The sequence below is a fragment of the Ovis aries genome, chromosome 14 (assembly GCF_016772045.2).
Source record: "Ovis aries strain OAR_USU_Benz2616 breed Rambouillet chromosome 14, ARS-UI_Ramb_v3.0, whole genome shotgun sequence".
NCBI lineage: Eukaryota > Metazoa > Chordata > Mammalia > Artiodactyla > Bovidae > Ovis > Ovis aries.
In genome coordinates, this window is record NC_056067.1 from 45167894 (window position 1) to 45181019 (window position 13126).

The window sequence follows — 13126 nt, forward strand, 5'->3', positions numbered from 1 at the left end:
GCCCCAACCCAGCGGCCCATCCCCGAGACCCCAGAGTAGACCCCTCCCCCTGCTCCCCTTGCCTCCCCAGACCCCACCCCGCCTAGACCTGCCCGCCCCGCGGCTCCCGCCCCCAGCCTCCCCTAGGCGGGGTGGGCGGAGGCCTCCGCCCTGCCTCTCACCGCAGGCCCCCGCATCGCCCTCCACGTCTCCCCCTCCTGCTCCCACCCCGGGCTCCGAAGCCAGGAAGCCCGAGAGGAAATGACTGAGCCCGTCTCGGTCCCCGCCCGCCAGCGCGCTCCCCTGGCCACACCCTCCGCCCGGACGCAGCCGCCGCCGCCGCCCTCTCAGTACGAGGCTGCCGGCTTGGGACCCCCGGCGCTGACGTGAGTGTCTGCTCCGACTGTCCCCCATCCGCTCCCCTCTGCCCAAGCGCCGGGCTCAGGTGGGTAGAGACCATCCTCTCGGCGCCTCTCCGCCCCCCATTCATGCTCACTCTCCGTCCCGCTGTCTGCGGCACCGCCATGTGGGCACCACTCGGCGCCTCCTGCCTCAGTCTCCCCAGTTCGCCTACCTCCCGCTCACCCGCTCAGATCTGCCCGGCATCCCGCTCTGTTGTCCCTGCTGGGAGGCCCTCACACCAACTCACTTTTTCCTCTGAGATCAGAAGCACATTACTCACTCTTCCTCTTTCCCCCTCCTTGCTGGCTCCTCGCTCTGAGGACAGCCCCAGAGGGAGGGCCGAGGCCCTCCTATCTCCTCTTCTGTGCCCCAGCGCCTTCCCCTTGCCCGGCAGGGTCAGTCCCAGCCGGCCCCTGAGTGCTTCTCCACTTCGTGGGGCAGGGGGACTGTCCTGGGCAGTGGCTGCTTCTTGGAGCCTGGTGTAGACTGATGCTTTTTGTTATCTTTGGGGACCTGCAGAGGGAACCAGGGATTGACTGCTGGGAACCTCCACTTCTGAGACCCTCCCCTTGGCCCCCTTCCCCACAGCCAACCATCAGCCCTAGCAGGGGTCTCTGAAGCCAGAGGGGCCTGCTCAGGGTAAGGAAGGGAGCTGCAGGGTCCCGGGGGTTGCCCTGTCCCTGCCTCCCTGACATCTTGGCTGACCCCAGCTCTGGCTTGCTTTATAGATGTCGCCCTCTGGTCGCCTGTGTCTCTTCATCACCGTTGGCCTGATTCTCCCCACCAGAGGTAAGGCCCAGCCCTTTCTTTCCACCCTGCTGCAGAGCCCCCAGCCCCACTTCGAGTGCCTGTGTTGCTGGGCGGCTGCCTGGTGAATCTGGGTTCTCTCTCCTGTGTCCTCAGTCTTCTACTGAGCTGGCACCAGGAAGTGGGGGCCCCAGTAAGGGGGCCAAGGTTACACCCTGTTTAGATACCTCAGACCTGGGTGGCTGCTTCCAGTGAGTCTGGCCAGGGCCTGTCCTGCTGAGCATCCTCCATTTGACTTCCAAGAAGAACTCACGGAGTTTGATTTGGCAGGGAGATGGGTGTAGGTTTTCTACTTGGCAGCCAGGAACCCTCGACTCACAGCACAGGAGCTTCCTGGATCCTCGGGTGATATGTGATTAGGGGAAGGGGGTGAGCTGAGGCCAGTCCAGCAGCTGAAGACGTGTCACTCTTGCCTGTGAAGTGTTTTCTGAAAACAGTATCTATGGGGGATCCTTGCAGGTGCTTTCTACATGGCAGGTGCTTGTTTCAGCTTCTGCTCTAATCTATGATGCTATTATGGCCATTTTACAGATGAGGAAACTGAGGCTCAGTGAAGGAAAGTGCCCTGTGCCAGAGGCTAGTGTGTGGAGGGGCTGGGCTCTTACCCCGGAACCCAGAGCAAACTCTGCACCGAAGTGGCCCCATTTCTCTGGGATAAAATGGTTTTGGTGTGTTCATTCAGTCATTCAACAAGCGTTCACTGAGCAGATCTTATTCTAGGCACGGGGGAAACAGCAAGGCATAAAACAGGAGCTCACATTCTAATTGGAAAGACAGACACCAGATGCATTCAGTAACTTATATTGGGTTGGCCCATAACATCTTATGGAAAAAACCAAACGAACTTTTGGCCCAACCCAATATTATATGCTAGAAGGTGGAAAATGCTATGGGAAGAAAATAGAAGAGAGAAATGAGGCTTGCTTAAATAGAGTGATCAGGGAAGACCTCACCAGAAAGTGACATTTGGGCAGATACAAGGAGAGGAGGGGATGAGCAAAGCAGGTATGTGAGGAATATGAGTTCTATCTGGAGAGCGTGAGAGACAGCAGGCAGGCCGGGCCTGGGTTGGGATGAACAAGGGGTGGGGTGGAAACAGGAGAGGTCAGAGAGGTGACAGGAGATCGGGTTGTTGGGGGGGACACTTATGGGCCACATGAGGGCTTTGGCTCTTACTCAGAGCAAGGTGGAGCCAGAGGAGGCACTCAGCCAGCAGCCTGATCTGAATCAGGTTCACAGGCTCCCTCTGGCTGTGTGTGGGGAGCGGGGAGACCAGGGAGGAAGCTGTGCGATGGTCCCAGAGGGAGAGGATGGAGGCGGGGCCAGGCTGGGGGCAGTGGCGATTGATAGATATGATATCCGATATCCAGCACTGACTGCATATTAAGCAGTAGGGGAGACTCTTCCCACCTCCATCTCATTTCACCCTCTCTACAGTCTTGAGAAATAGATTCAAGAATTATCTTCACTTTGCAGAGGGGGCAACCAGGGCTCAGACGGAGAGGTTTCACTTGCTCCAGGTCACACAGCAAGGAAGTTATTGGGAACAGAATTTGAAATCAGGCCCCTGGCTGACTCTAGCACCTGGGCATACTTGCCTTAACTGCCTCTCTCATCCCACAAGGATGGATAGGGAGAGGCGGCTGGAGGTAGGGTGCTGTGGTGTTAGCATTTCTTAAAACACTTCCACCAAAGCTGATCGGTCAACTGCTGCCCCACCAACAGACCACCAAGGTTTCAGAAGGGAGGAGACGGTAAGAGTGTTGGTGAGAGAAGGGGGACCAAAGGCTCCCCACTGACTTCTCATCCTTGATTTTCCAGGACAGATATCAAAGGAGGTCGTAACTCCAGCAGATCCAGTGACTGAAATCACTCATGTCCCTACTCCAGCCCCAGATGAGGAACAAGGAATGGGTCTGTCAACATCCTGTCACAGCAACAAAAATCTCAAGCTTGAACCAAATGGGAGTGTTGGGGTTTGTGTAACTGAAAAGTCCAGGGATGCGCCTTCAGGCATGGCTCCATCTAGGCTCAGTTCATCCTGCTGCTCACAGCGCCACAATGAGAAACCTCGTCCCTTCCTCCTTGAGCACTTACAGCACAAATGAAGGGACAGTCATGGTTCTAAATACTTACCCTGCATTCACTCACCCAGTCCTCACACAAGCTCTCTGAGAAAGAAATGAGCACTATCCTCATTTTACAGGAGGCTCAGAGTCACTCACCGAAGGAGTCACCAAAAGTCAGTGACATGCCTGGGATGAGGGTCCAGGAACCTGGCTCTGAAGTTTAATCATGACCCTGTGGGGCACAGGACCACCGACTTGCCCTGCTACCAGCGGCACGTGAGAGGGTCCCCCCCCTCACGTGTGGTCTCACCCCCACAGCGACATTTATCTGTGGACATCTTTGATTTTAGCCAGCCTGGTTCAAGGAGAAGGACCCTTGCTGTTTTCTGCAGATCCATGATTCACTCCTTTCTCACCCTCCCCGCCTTTCTCTTCTGCCCTGAGTAGAAGCAACCCCGAACCAGATGGAGACCGAGACCCAGCAAACAACGGAAACGGAGGTGCTTCTAACAACAGGTCAGGGGACGGACAAGAGCACGATGCAAGGTAGACCTGGGACTGGCCCAGCAACATACTTGAGTTGTGTTTAATTCTCCATCTAGGGCAGCATTTCCCTGAGTACGTTTCTCAGAGCATCCGTCTGGGGAATTAATACATTTTTCCAATTTTTTTTTTTTTTTTTGGTTTGCAGTTAAAGATATTTGGGAAACTCTTGAGTTAAACACGTTTCTATCTGCTGGGACTTCTCGGAGTCATAATAAAGCTTATTTGCAGCAGCCATCCCAAGAGGGCCCATCTGGTTTGCAGCATTTTCAAATTTGATAGACTCAGAGACCCTCTTTTTTTTTTTAATGTAACTTGATTAAATTAATTAATTAATTTTGTTTTGGTTGCACTGGGTCTTGGTTGCACAGTGTCTTTGATGCAGTACCCGGGCTTCTCTTTTTGTTATGGAACATGGGCTCTAGAGTGCTTGGGCCCCATAGTTGTGGCCCTCGGGCTTAGTTGCTCTGAGGCATGTGGGATCTTCCTGGACCAGGGATCAAACCTGTGTCCCCTACATTGGAAGGCGGATTCTTAACCACTGAACAACGAGGGAAGTCCCTCCAAGACCCTGAATAAAAGATTCAGGTCCCTTCATAGGGCTGATGCGGGAAATGTGCCTGTGGGTTTATCCTTGGTGTAGATCTTCTTAATGTTAGAGCAGGAGCTTTTCAGTTACAAAATTCAGAAAACCCAACTGAAAAAAAAATTATTAGCAATATATGCTTTGTTAAGTATAGAGGCACTAATGTCAGGTACAGCTGGGTCAAAGAGCTCAAGCACTGTCATCACGACTTTCTTCCTCTCTCAGCTCTGCTATCTTCATTCTGAAGAGGTCTTTCCCATCTTAGTGGCAAAAGTGGTCCACTAGTCCTAAGTTGCAATTACAAACTCAGCAACTAGAGTGCCTTGCTAGCTAGAAGGCCTAGAGCTGATTCTCATTGGCCCAGGTGGGGTCATGTGCCCATGACTGACCAATGGGAGCCTGGGAAATGAACAGCTCTGATTGGTCAGGGCTGAGTGTTGTGCCCCATCGTGGGGCTGGAAAACCCCTTCAGCTCTGTCTGAACCACTTAGATCAAGAATAAGGGAAGAGGTGACTCACCACAGGACAAGTGAGTCAATGTTACTAGGGGTAACATTTGGGAAAGGGAGATGAGCGGAAATAAAGGTAATAGGTGGTTTCTAATGCCTGTGTGATGGCCCATATTTGAGAAGCAGCCCCCACTGGAAAATCCTATAGTTTAGGCCACTCACAAGCTGGAATGCATGCATGGTTGCTCAGGTTGGGCACTGCACAAGGGCACTACGTGGAAAGTCCTCCCCCTGTAGATTTTTTTTATTGTTATCATTGTTACAACTTCCCAGTGATGACAGTAAAGCATCTCTTGCTGACAGTCTGTCTATTAAAACAATTTTACAACAGATGGAAATATAGTGTCTTGGGGGAAGGGAGTTTTTGTTTTTTTTTTTAATTTTGTACAACCATGGGTGTCGGGGTATAGCAGCTGTTTCCACATTTTCCAGTTGAGAAAACATCTTCATATTTCTGGATTCTCTTACTCTGAGTCCTTGCTGACCTGGGTTACTCTATGTGTTCTTCTATATCCCTGGTTATTCGTGATGAAAATTCAGCTGGGCGGAGGGGGTCAAGGAGCCAAGAGGTAAAAGGCACTGCTGAATCGCAAGCTTGCCCAGCCCCCACAGAGCTTCTCTCCCTCCTGTGTATTTGTTCTCTCGTGCTGGAACTTGTCTTTCACCTGGCAAGGAAGTGGCTCCATCACCTGCAGGCTCAGAACTTCTGAGTTTCACCCAGCATCTGCTGAAAATTTTAACTTGGAATTTGAAAGGTCCCAGCGAAGGATGGAGCTTCCCAGGTGGCTCAGTGGTAAAGAACCCGCCTGTCAATGCAGGAGACATAAGAGATGCGAGTCTGATCCCTGGGTCGGAAGAACCCCTGGAGAAGGGCACGGCAACCCACTCCAGCATTCTTGCCTGGAGAATCCCAGGGACAGGAGAGCCTGGCAGGTTACAGCCCATAGCGTAGCACAGAGTTGGACACAACTGAAGCCACTGAGCGCTACGGGAAAGGATGAGACTGGGTCACATGCTCCCCCTTGTGGCTGGGTTACCGTAGGAGACCGAGATGATCTGGGGAAGCAGCATCATTTCCCCTGAGAAAAAGGTGGACTGCGCATAAGAAGGGGAGAGTCGGAGCCAAGTAGACAATACAGCAGTGTGCTGAGGGTTGCTCCATGCACTGTGCTAAACTTTTACATGATCGGTCATTTAGTGCTGATCACTACCCTACATGGTAGGAGCTGTTGGTACCCCATTTTACAGGGAAGAAAACTAAAGCCCAGAGAGGTTACTCGGCAGGCCTTAGGCCACACGGTGCAAAATGGCAGAACCAAAATTTGAGCCCAGGCTTCCTCACACTGGCGGAGGGGGTGATAAGCCCTAGGTACCACTGAGGCTGTCCTTTTACATTTCCTGTGATCCTTCCATCTTTGCCCATGACTTTGCTGCTCCCTTTTCTTGGAAAAAGCTTTCCTGAACATCTTATAACCTTTGGCTGTTGGTTCATGTTTAGGAAGCGAGGCACTGAGGCTGGCCTGGGGAGCCAGTCACGAGGCAGTTTCTCTGCTTGCTGACTTCACATCTGGGCATCCGTCAGGGGTGACCACCTTACTGGGGATGCTTCTCAGTGCCAGAGGGGCAGGACTTTCCTTGGGGATATTCATGTTTTTACCAAGAGGAACCCTCTGATGTTCTTGGTCTGGGAGCAGAGGTGATATTCAACATGTTTTGTAACCAGTATCTCCAAGTTCTGTGACTGGGTCAAGATCCTGGAGGCCCTTGTCTGGGTCTGACAGACATTACCCTTTATTCCTGATCATGGGGCCGTGCAGAAGGTCCTCAGAGAGGGTCCAGGGGTTCCTCCGGGGTTAGCAAGCTAGCCTGGACTGTTGGTCTTAATCAGGGTGAGCACCTGCCACTCCTGGCTGCCTCTGTGGGTTGGTGGGGGGCACCTGTGCCAGCTCACTGAGTGTAGGCGTGGGAGAGGGGCTACTCCCAAAGATCATTAACGGTGTGTCTCCTTCCTCTCCCTGGTTCACTCCTGCCCTCCACCATCTTCTGGCTGCTCTCTGCCGATCCCACTCAAGGCTCTACGCCCTCCAAGACGAAACCCCCTGCCAATCCCACTCGAGGCTCCACGCCCTCCAAGACACGATCCCCAAGCAGGCATGAGAGGAAGGACTCCATTCTCAGACAACCTGGTCAGTAACTCCCTCCTCAGACTGGACACAGGCTATTTCTTATTCACTGCATGTTCTTAGCACCTCAATACCGCGCAGCACAGAAGAAAGCGCAGTAACTAGGTGTCGGGTGAATACCTGACTGCAGGGCTGGTATTGTGAGTGAGTAAAGGGTGGGCACACAGTAAATGTCTGAAGAGATGAATGAATGTGTGAGTGTTGCATAGAGATGACTCCAAAACCCAGTGGCTTAAAATGCCAATCATTTGTTTAGCGCTCAGGTCTGCAATTTGGAAGTCTAGTCTGGGCTTGGCTGGGTGCTTCTCTGGTCTCAGCTGGATTTACCTGTGCATTGGAGATCAGTCTGGGGTCAGCAAAGAGCTCTGTGTATAGGGGCACCTTGGTTCTTCCCCTCCTGGCCTGATCTTCCACTTCCTGTGCAGCCAGCCTCAGTGAACAGATGGAAATGATACAGCCATGGATCACATAGAGAGTTCAATCACTCATTCATTCAAACAATAGTCACTGAGCACTTATTGTGGGCCAGGCCCTCCTCTAGGTGCCGGGAGTACAGAAGTGAGTGAGACAGATGAAAATCTCTCCCTTCATGGAGCAGATGTTCTCTTGGGAGAGAGACAGTAAATAAGGATCATAATAACTATATATAATAAGTTAATAATAGCCATATATTAAGTTGCTGTCAAGGAAAATGAAGGAGGGGAAAAAGAAAGACGCAACAGAGTTAGGGTGAGAGAGTGGTCAGAGAGTATTTTCTGTAAAAGGCCAGGGAGACTTCACTGAGAAGAAGCTAAGGGGAACTATGTGGATGCCAGAGGAAGGGAGCTTCTGGCAGTGGAAGCAGCCGGTGCAAAGGCCCTGGGGTGAGCAGGGCTTCACACAGTTCACCCGTAGGGAATGGGGGTGGGAGAAAAGCGCAGTGAGTAAGGGGATGAGCGAGAAGAGTTTAGAGGTGATGGGAACCCGACTGTGTTCCTTGTGAGGACTTCAGGTTTTGCCCCAAGTGCACCAAGGCTGAGATCCAAGTGTCTCCTCTCTGACTCTCTTGCTCGCCAATTTGCTCCATAAACCTTTGTTCCCTTCTGTCCCCTCCAGGGTCAAAGGAGGATGACCCCTTCTTCTATGGTAAGTTACTCTTGGGAGGCTGTGGGGGAAAGGAGGCTGAAGGCCCCTCTCATCACGTTCCTCCATTTCTCTCTCTGCAGACGAGGACACTCTCCGGAAACGGGGGCTGATGGTGGCAGCAGTGCTGTTCATCACAGGCATCGTCATCCTCACCAGTGAGAATGGGGGCTGGGTGGGGGAGGCATCAGGACTGGGAGGGAGGAGACCTTGGCTTACACTCTGACCGGACAGGACTTGAAGGCCCCTAACAAGATCATTTTAAAGGAGACATATCCATGTAAACCGGGCTTCACAGGTGGTTCAGTGGTAAAGAATCCACCTACCAATGCAGGAGCCGCAGGTTCAATCCCTGGATCAGAAAGAGCCCCTGGAGAAGGAAATGGCAACCCACTCCAGTATTCTTGCCTGGGAAATCCAATGGACAGAAAAGCCTGGCAGACTACAGTCTGTGGGGTTGCAAAGAGTCAGACATGACTGAGTGACTGAGAATGCACATCCATGTAAACCACCCCGGAATTCAGTGGTTTAAGATGATAACCATTTACTGAGCTCTCACTTCTGCACTTTGGAAACATAGTCTGGGCTCAGCTGGGTGGTTCTTCCGGTTGCCGCTGGATGTATTCGTGCCTCTGAGGGCATTTGCGGGTCAGCAGGGATCTGTTTGAACGGGAACCTCAGGTCTTCGCCTGGTGGTCTTCTCTAGCAAACTAGCCTGGGCTTGTTCACATGGCAGGGAAATGCAATGGTGCAATTCCCCAGGAGTAGCAACACCTGGGAGCTGTGATGCCGCAGCCTGAGGCAGTGAGGGGAAGGAGCAGCTGCACCAGCGCCTGGTGAGAGATGGAGCTGAAGGAGGGGCCCCCAAACAGGAGCTGTGACTCCAGAGAGAGGTTTCCAGCCACTGCTTCCTGGTAAGCTCCCCAGGAAGGAGCAGAGCAGGAGTCAAGAGGATCAGACACCTCAGCCTCTTTCTCCTTTGTGCCCTCGTCTCTCCCACCAGGCTGTGCTCAGCCTCCCAGGGCCCAGTGTCAGGCAGGAAAGGGGAACAAAGGGAGGATTTCAAGCAGAGAAACTGATTTTTTAATAATGCTACAGATTAAATAAAATACAAGGGCCACCAGTTTGCAAGCTCTCAGTTAAACTGTATAACCCACGCCAAGTTTTATGACCTCTCTTGTCCAGCTTCCTCATCAGGAAAAGGGGCACAGCCATATCTTTTTGCCTTAAGGCGGGAGGCAGAACATGGATAGAATTAAAAAGAGATCACTGACACGTGTCTGATCAGTGTTAAATAAGGGAGTCAAGCACTGTTGACTCAGTTTTTCAACTCGTGTTTATAGATCCTGACTTTGTGCCAGGCACTGTGCTATCCCCTGTGGGAAAAGTGAGGCTCAGAGAGTTGCAAAGTTTGCCCAAGGTCACACAGCACATAAAAATCAGGGAAGGGCTGGACCTATGTCTGTGTGAGGGCAGAGCCTGAATGTTACCTCTAGGGCTATAAATTGTTCCAGTGGCATTTGTGAGCACCTACTCTGTGCCCAGGCTTCCCAGGTGGCACTAGTTGTAAAGAATTCACCTGCCAGTGCAGGAGACACAAGAGACGCAGGTTCAATCCCTGGGTCGGGAAGGTCCCCCCGAGTAGGAAATGGCAACCCACTCCAGTATTTTTGCCTGGAAAAATCCCATGGACAGAGGAGCTTGGCTGGTTACAATTCATGGGGTGGCAAAGAGTCGGACACGACTGGGCACACACACACTCCCTGTGCCCTCCTGTGCTGTGATGCTGGGGACTCTGGTCCCCATCGTTGGGGAACTCACAGCTGGTGGGAGAGCACAATAAATAGGTCAATGCTTTCGTGAGCAGTGTGAATACAGAAAAAGAGACTTGCCAAGAGGAAAATAAAGATGAGATTGAGAAGGATGAGAAGAGGCACTTCCTCTTAAGAGGTCAAAGCAGAATGGATTCTGATGATGACAAAGACGATTTTAAAAACCAGGCAGAGGGAGCAGCAAGTGGAAAGCCCTGGAGGCAGGAATGAGCTGAGCTTGTTAAAATAACCAAGGGAAGAGGCGGAGTGGCTGGGAAGGTGTGAGGGAAGAGGAGTAGGAGATGAGTCCAGAGGGACAGGGAGGGGTAGGTAAGGGTGGCAGCTGGGAGATGGAAAAGGGCTGTTTTCTGAAGTTCCCTTTGTTTTCTTTCTTAAAAAAAGAATTTATTTAGTCGGCTGCTTTGGTGGCTCAGATGGTAAAGAATCTCTGCAATGCAGATCCCTGGGTCAGGAAGACCCCCTGGAGAAGGGAATGGCAACCCACTCCAGTATTCTTGCCTGGAGAATCCCATGGACAGAGGAGTTTGGTGGGCTACAGTCCATGGGGTCGTAAAGAGTCGGACATGACTGAGAGACTAACACACACTTTCACACATTTTGGGGTCTTCGTTGGCTGCAGCATGCAGGTTCTTAGTTGAGGCACGAAGGATCTAGTTCCCTGACCGGGGATTGAACCTGGGCCCCCTGCACTGCGAGCAGAGTCTTAACCGCTGCACCTCCAGGGAAGTCCCCCTCCTTTGTTTTCTAAGATCCCCCTCATTTGCTTTGGCCCAATCCCCTGGCCTTCTGGCTCTCCTTTAATCCCTCCTGTCTACTCCCTCACTCAGGGCCTTAGACCCAACTGTTCCCTATGCCTGGAACACTCTTCCTCCAGATGTCCACGTGGCTTCCCTCTCATCCCCTTCAGGTCTTTGCTCAAATATCACCTCCCCATTAAGGCATCTCTAATCATCGCCATGAGGATGCTCCCAACTCCTGGGCCTCCCTGCCTCCTTCCTTGTTTTATTTTTCCTCATAGCACTCATCACTGACTCATCACCATCCGTACCCTTGACTTAGGGCTTTTCTCATTGTCCGTCTCCCCCACTGGCAAGTCAGTGCTCCCAGAGCAGGGATTTCCTCCATTCGTGCTCCTGGCCGTGTTCCCGTGTCCCCAGTCCCCAGGTCACTGCCTGGCCCACTGGGTGCACAGTAAATATTTGCTGAACATGTGAGTGACCCCTGGGGACCCTTGAGCCAGCTCTTCCCCATCAGCTTCTTGTCACTTGCTCAGAGTTGCCTTGGAGCCTTCTGAGGGACAGGGCGGATGGGCCTCATCCTCCAGCACCCAGATCACACGTAATAATCAGTATCGTTCTGACTCACGACTGAACTGTTTCTTTCACCCACAGGTGGCAAGTGCAGACAGTTGCCCCGATTGTGCTGGAATCGTGACAGATGAGTCCTGAGGAAGCAGGGGCTGAAGATCTAATGGGCACCCCGAGACTGAGCCCCCACTGGCTCACTGTGACCTTGCTGGACCTACAACAAAGCCCAGCCTGAGAGGGAAGAGGCGGATGGAGCCAGAGCCAGGACTGATGGCCTGAGCCCCCTGCTTTCCCAGCCCTGCCTGCCTGAGGACTGCTTGCCCGCCCCACCCCCCCACCCCATGTATCCATTGTGTTCAGACAGGAAGTAAAGCCCTGTGTTCTCCGTCCCTTGGTCTCTGATCACTCTTGACCGGGGAGTGGAACAAAGTGGCGGGGGCTGGGGCAGAGCCCCCAGGAGTAAGATGGGAGCGTCACAGACTTGAGAGCCTTGGTGGGGGATACAGTGAACCAAGCCAGCAGGGGTGAGGTGGGAGGAATGAGGGGTGGGCCTCAGGAGGATTTGGCCAATGAGAGAGTCAGCGCTGGATTCTGCCCACGGCAGGTGGAGACCCTCGGTGTGTGCAGAGCCAAAGCCAGCTTGGCCCCTGATGTTGGGAGGTGGTTCTGGTAACTGGGCAATTACAAATGGAGGCCCCAGGCCCATGGCAACTGGCTTTTTCCCCACTCTGGGTACCTCCAGCACGTGAGTGTAGACACCCCACCCTGCACATCCAAGCTCCAGCCATACTCCTGGTTCCCTCTTGGTTTAGGGTGTGTCCACAAGAAGGCCACTAGAGTGGGCTCAGAGTAGTTTGGGTGGGGAATTCCAGGGTCCTGAGGTCCCATAGCAAGGTCAAGAAGGGTATAGGCCCCAGTGGGCACTTCCTGAAGACCCTTGGGTTCTGTCGCCTGTGGGGAGGGACTCAACCAGTTTAGTCAAAAGTAGACCCTTGGAATCACAGGGCTGGGGGTGGAGGCCTCTGCCCAGGGTCAAGGGTCATTGTGCCAAAGCAAAGAGACAGGGTCCAGTTCAAAGTGGTTGCATAACAATGTTTCACAAACTTCTAGTCACAGCCTGTTCACGGGTTACAAAATCAGTTTAGTGGGCTGAGTAGCATTAAAAAAAAAAAGGAAGGAAAATGAGTAATAAAATAGAAACAAAAGTATCAGAAAAGAAAATAATATGATTTGGGGCTTCCCTGGTGGTTCAGTGGTGAAGAACCTGCCTACCAATGTAGGAGACAAGAGTTTGATCCCTGATCCAGGAAGATCCCACATGCTGCGGAGCGACCAAGTGCCACAACTATTGAGCCTGTGCTCTAGAGCCCAGGAGCCACAACTACTGAGCCCCACTGGGCAGAACTGAAGCCTGTGCGCCCTAGAGCCTGTGCTTTGCAACAGGAGAAGCCGCTGCAATGAGGAGCCTTTGTACTGCAACAAATAGTAGCCCCCGCTCGCCACGACTAGAGAAAACCCCCGCACAGCAACAAAGACCCAGCACAGCCCAAAGTAATTAAATGAGAAAAAAAGAACACAATACAACTGTTTATATATTCTCTTCTCAATTTTTGCCACATTTTCATCACAACTTTATTATTATTCATTTATTTAATAGAGGAACTCTCATTTTAACTTAAAAAATATTTTAAAAGCACACTAATATATGGAAAATCTGTATTGTTTCATATAAATAACAGGTAGCCCTAAAGATACATTCAATTAAAATGCATATATTGCATATGTTA

At 52.1% G+C, this 13126-nt stretch overlaps 1 protein-coding gene across 12 annotated transcripts; it reads left to right on the forward strand.

Annotated features, from left to right (window-relative positions):
• Window positions 1-307: 307 nt before the first annotated feature.
• Window positions 308-11728, forward strand: FXYD5 (FXYD domain containing ion transport regulator 5). 12 transcript variants are annotated; one of them, XM_012190166.4, is made up of 9 exons: window positions 308-424; window positions 901-1020; window positions 1110-1170; window positions 3010-3102; window positions 3705-3803; window positions 6968-7081; window positions 8174-8203; window positions 8284-8358; window positions 11424-11728. In XM_012190166.4, exons 3-9 carry the CDS (start codon window positions 1110-1112, stop codon window positions 11471-11473), a joined length of 522 nt encoding a protein of 173 aa, XP_012045556.3. In that variant the 5' UTR covers window positions 308-424; window positions 901-1020; the 3' UTR covers window positions 11474-11728. The 12 variants fall into 12 exon arrangements, with proteins under 12 accessions (XP_012045556.3, XP_012045557.3, XP_060254025.1 ...); XM_012190167.4 differs by having other exon boundaries at window positions 308-365; XM_042231981.2 differs by having other exon boundaries at window positions 329-776.
• The last annotated feature ends 1398 nt before the right edge of the window (window positions 11729-13126 follow it).

Bases quoted from the DNA above. Each gene is read 5' to 3' on its own strand.
- FXYD5 (XM_060398042.1), top strand. From the start codon at position 1,110: ATGTCGCCCTCTGGTCGCCTGTGTCTCTTCATCACCGTTGGCCTGATT. The intron at 1,171-3,009 runs GTAAGGCCCAGC...TTGATTTTCCAG, and splicing joins CCTGATTCTCCCCACCAGAG to GACAGATATCAAAGGAGGTC. The intron at 7,082-8,173 runs GTCAGTAACTCC...TGTCCCCTCCAG, and splicing joins CTCCATTCTCAGACAACCTG to GGTCAAAGGAGGATGACCCC.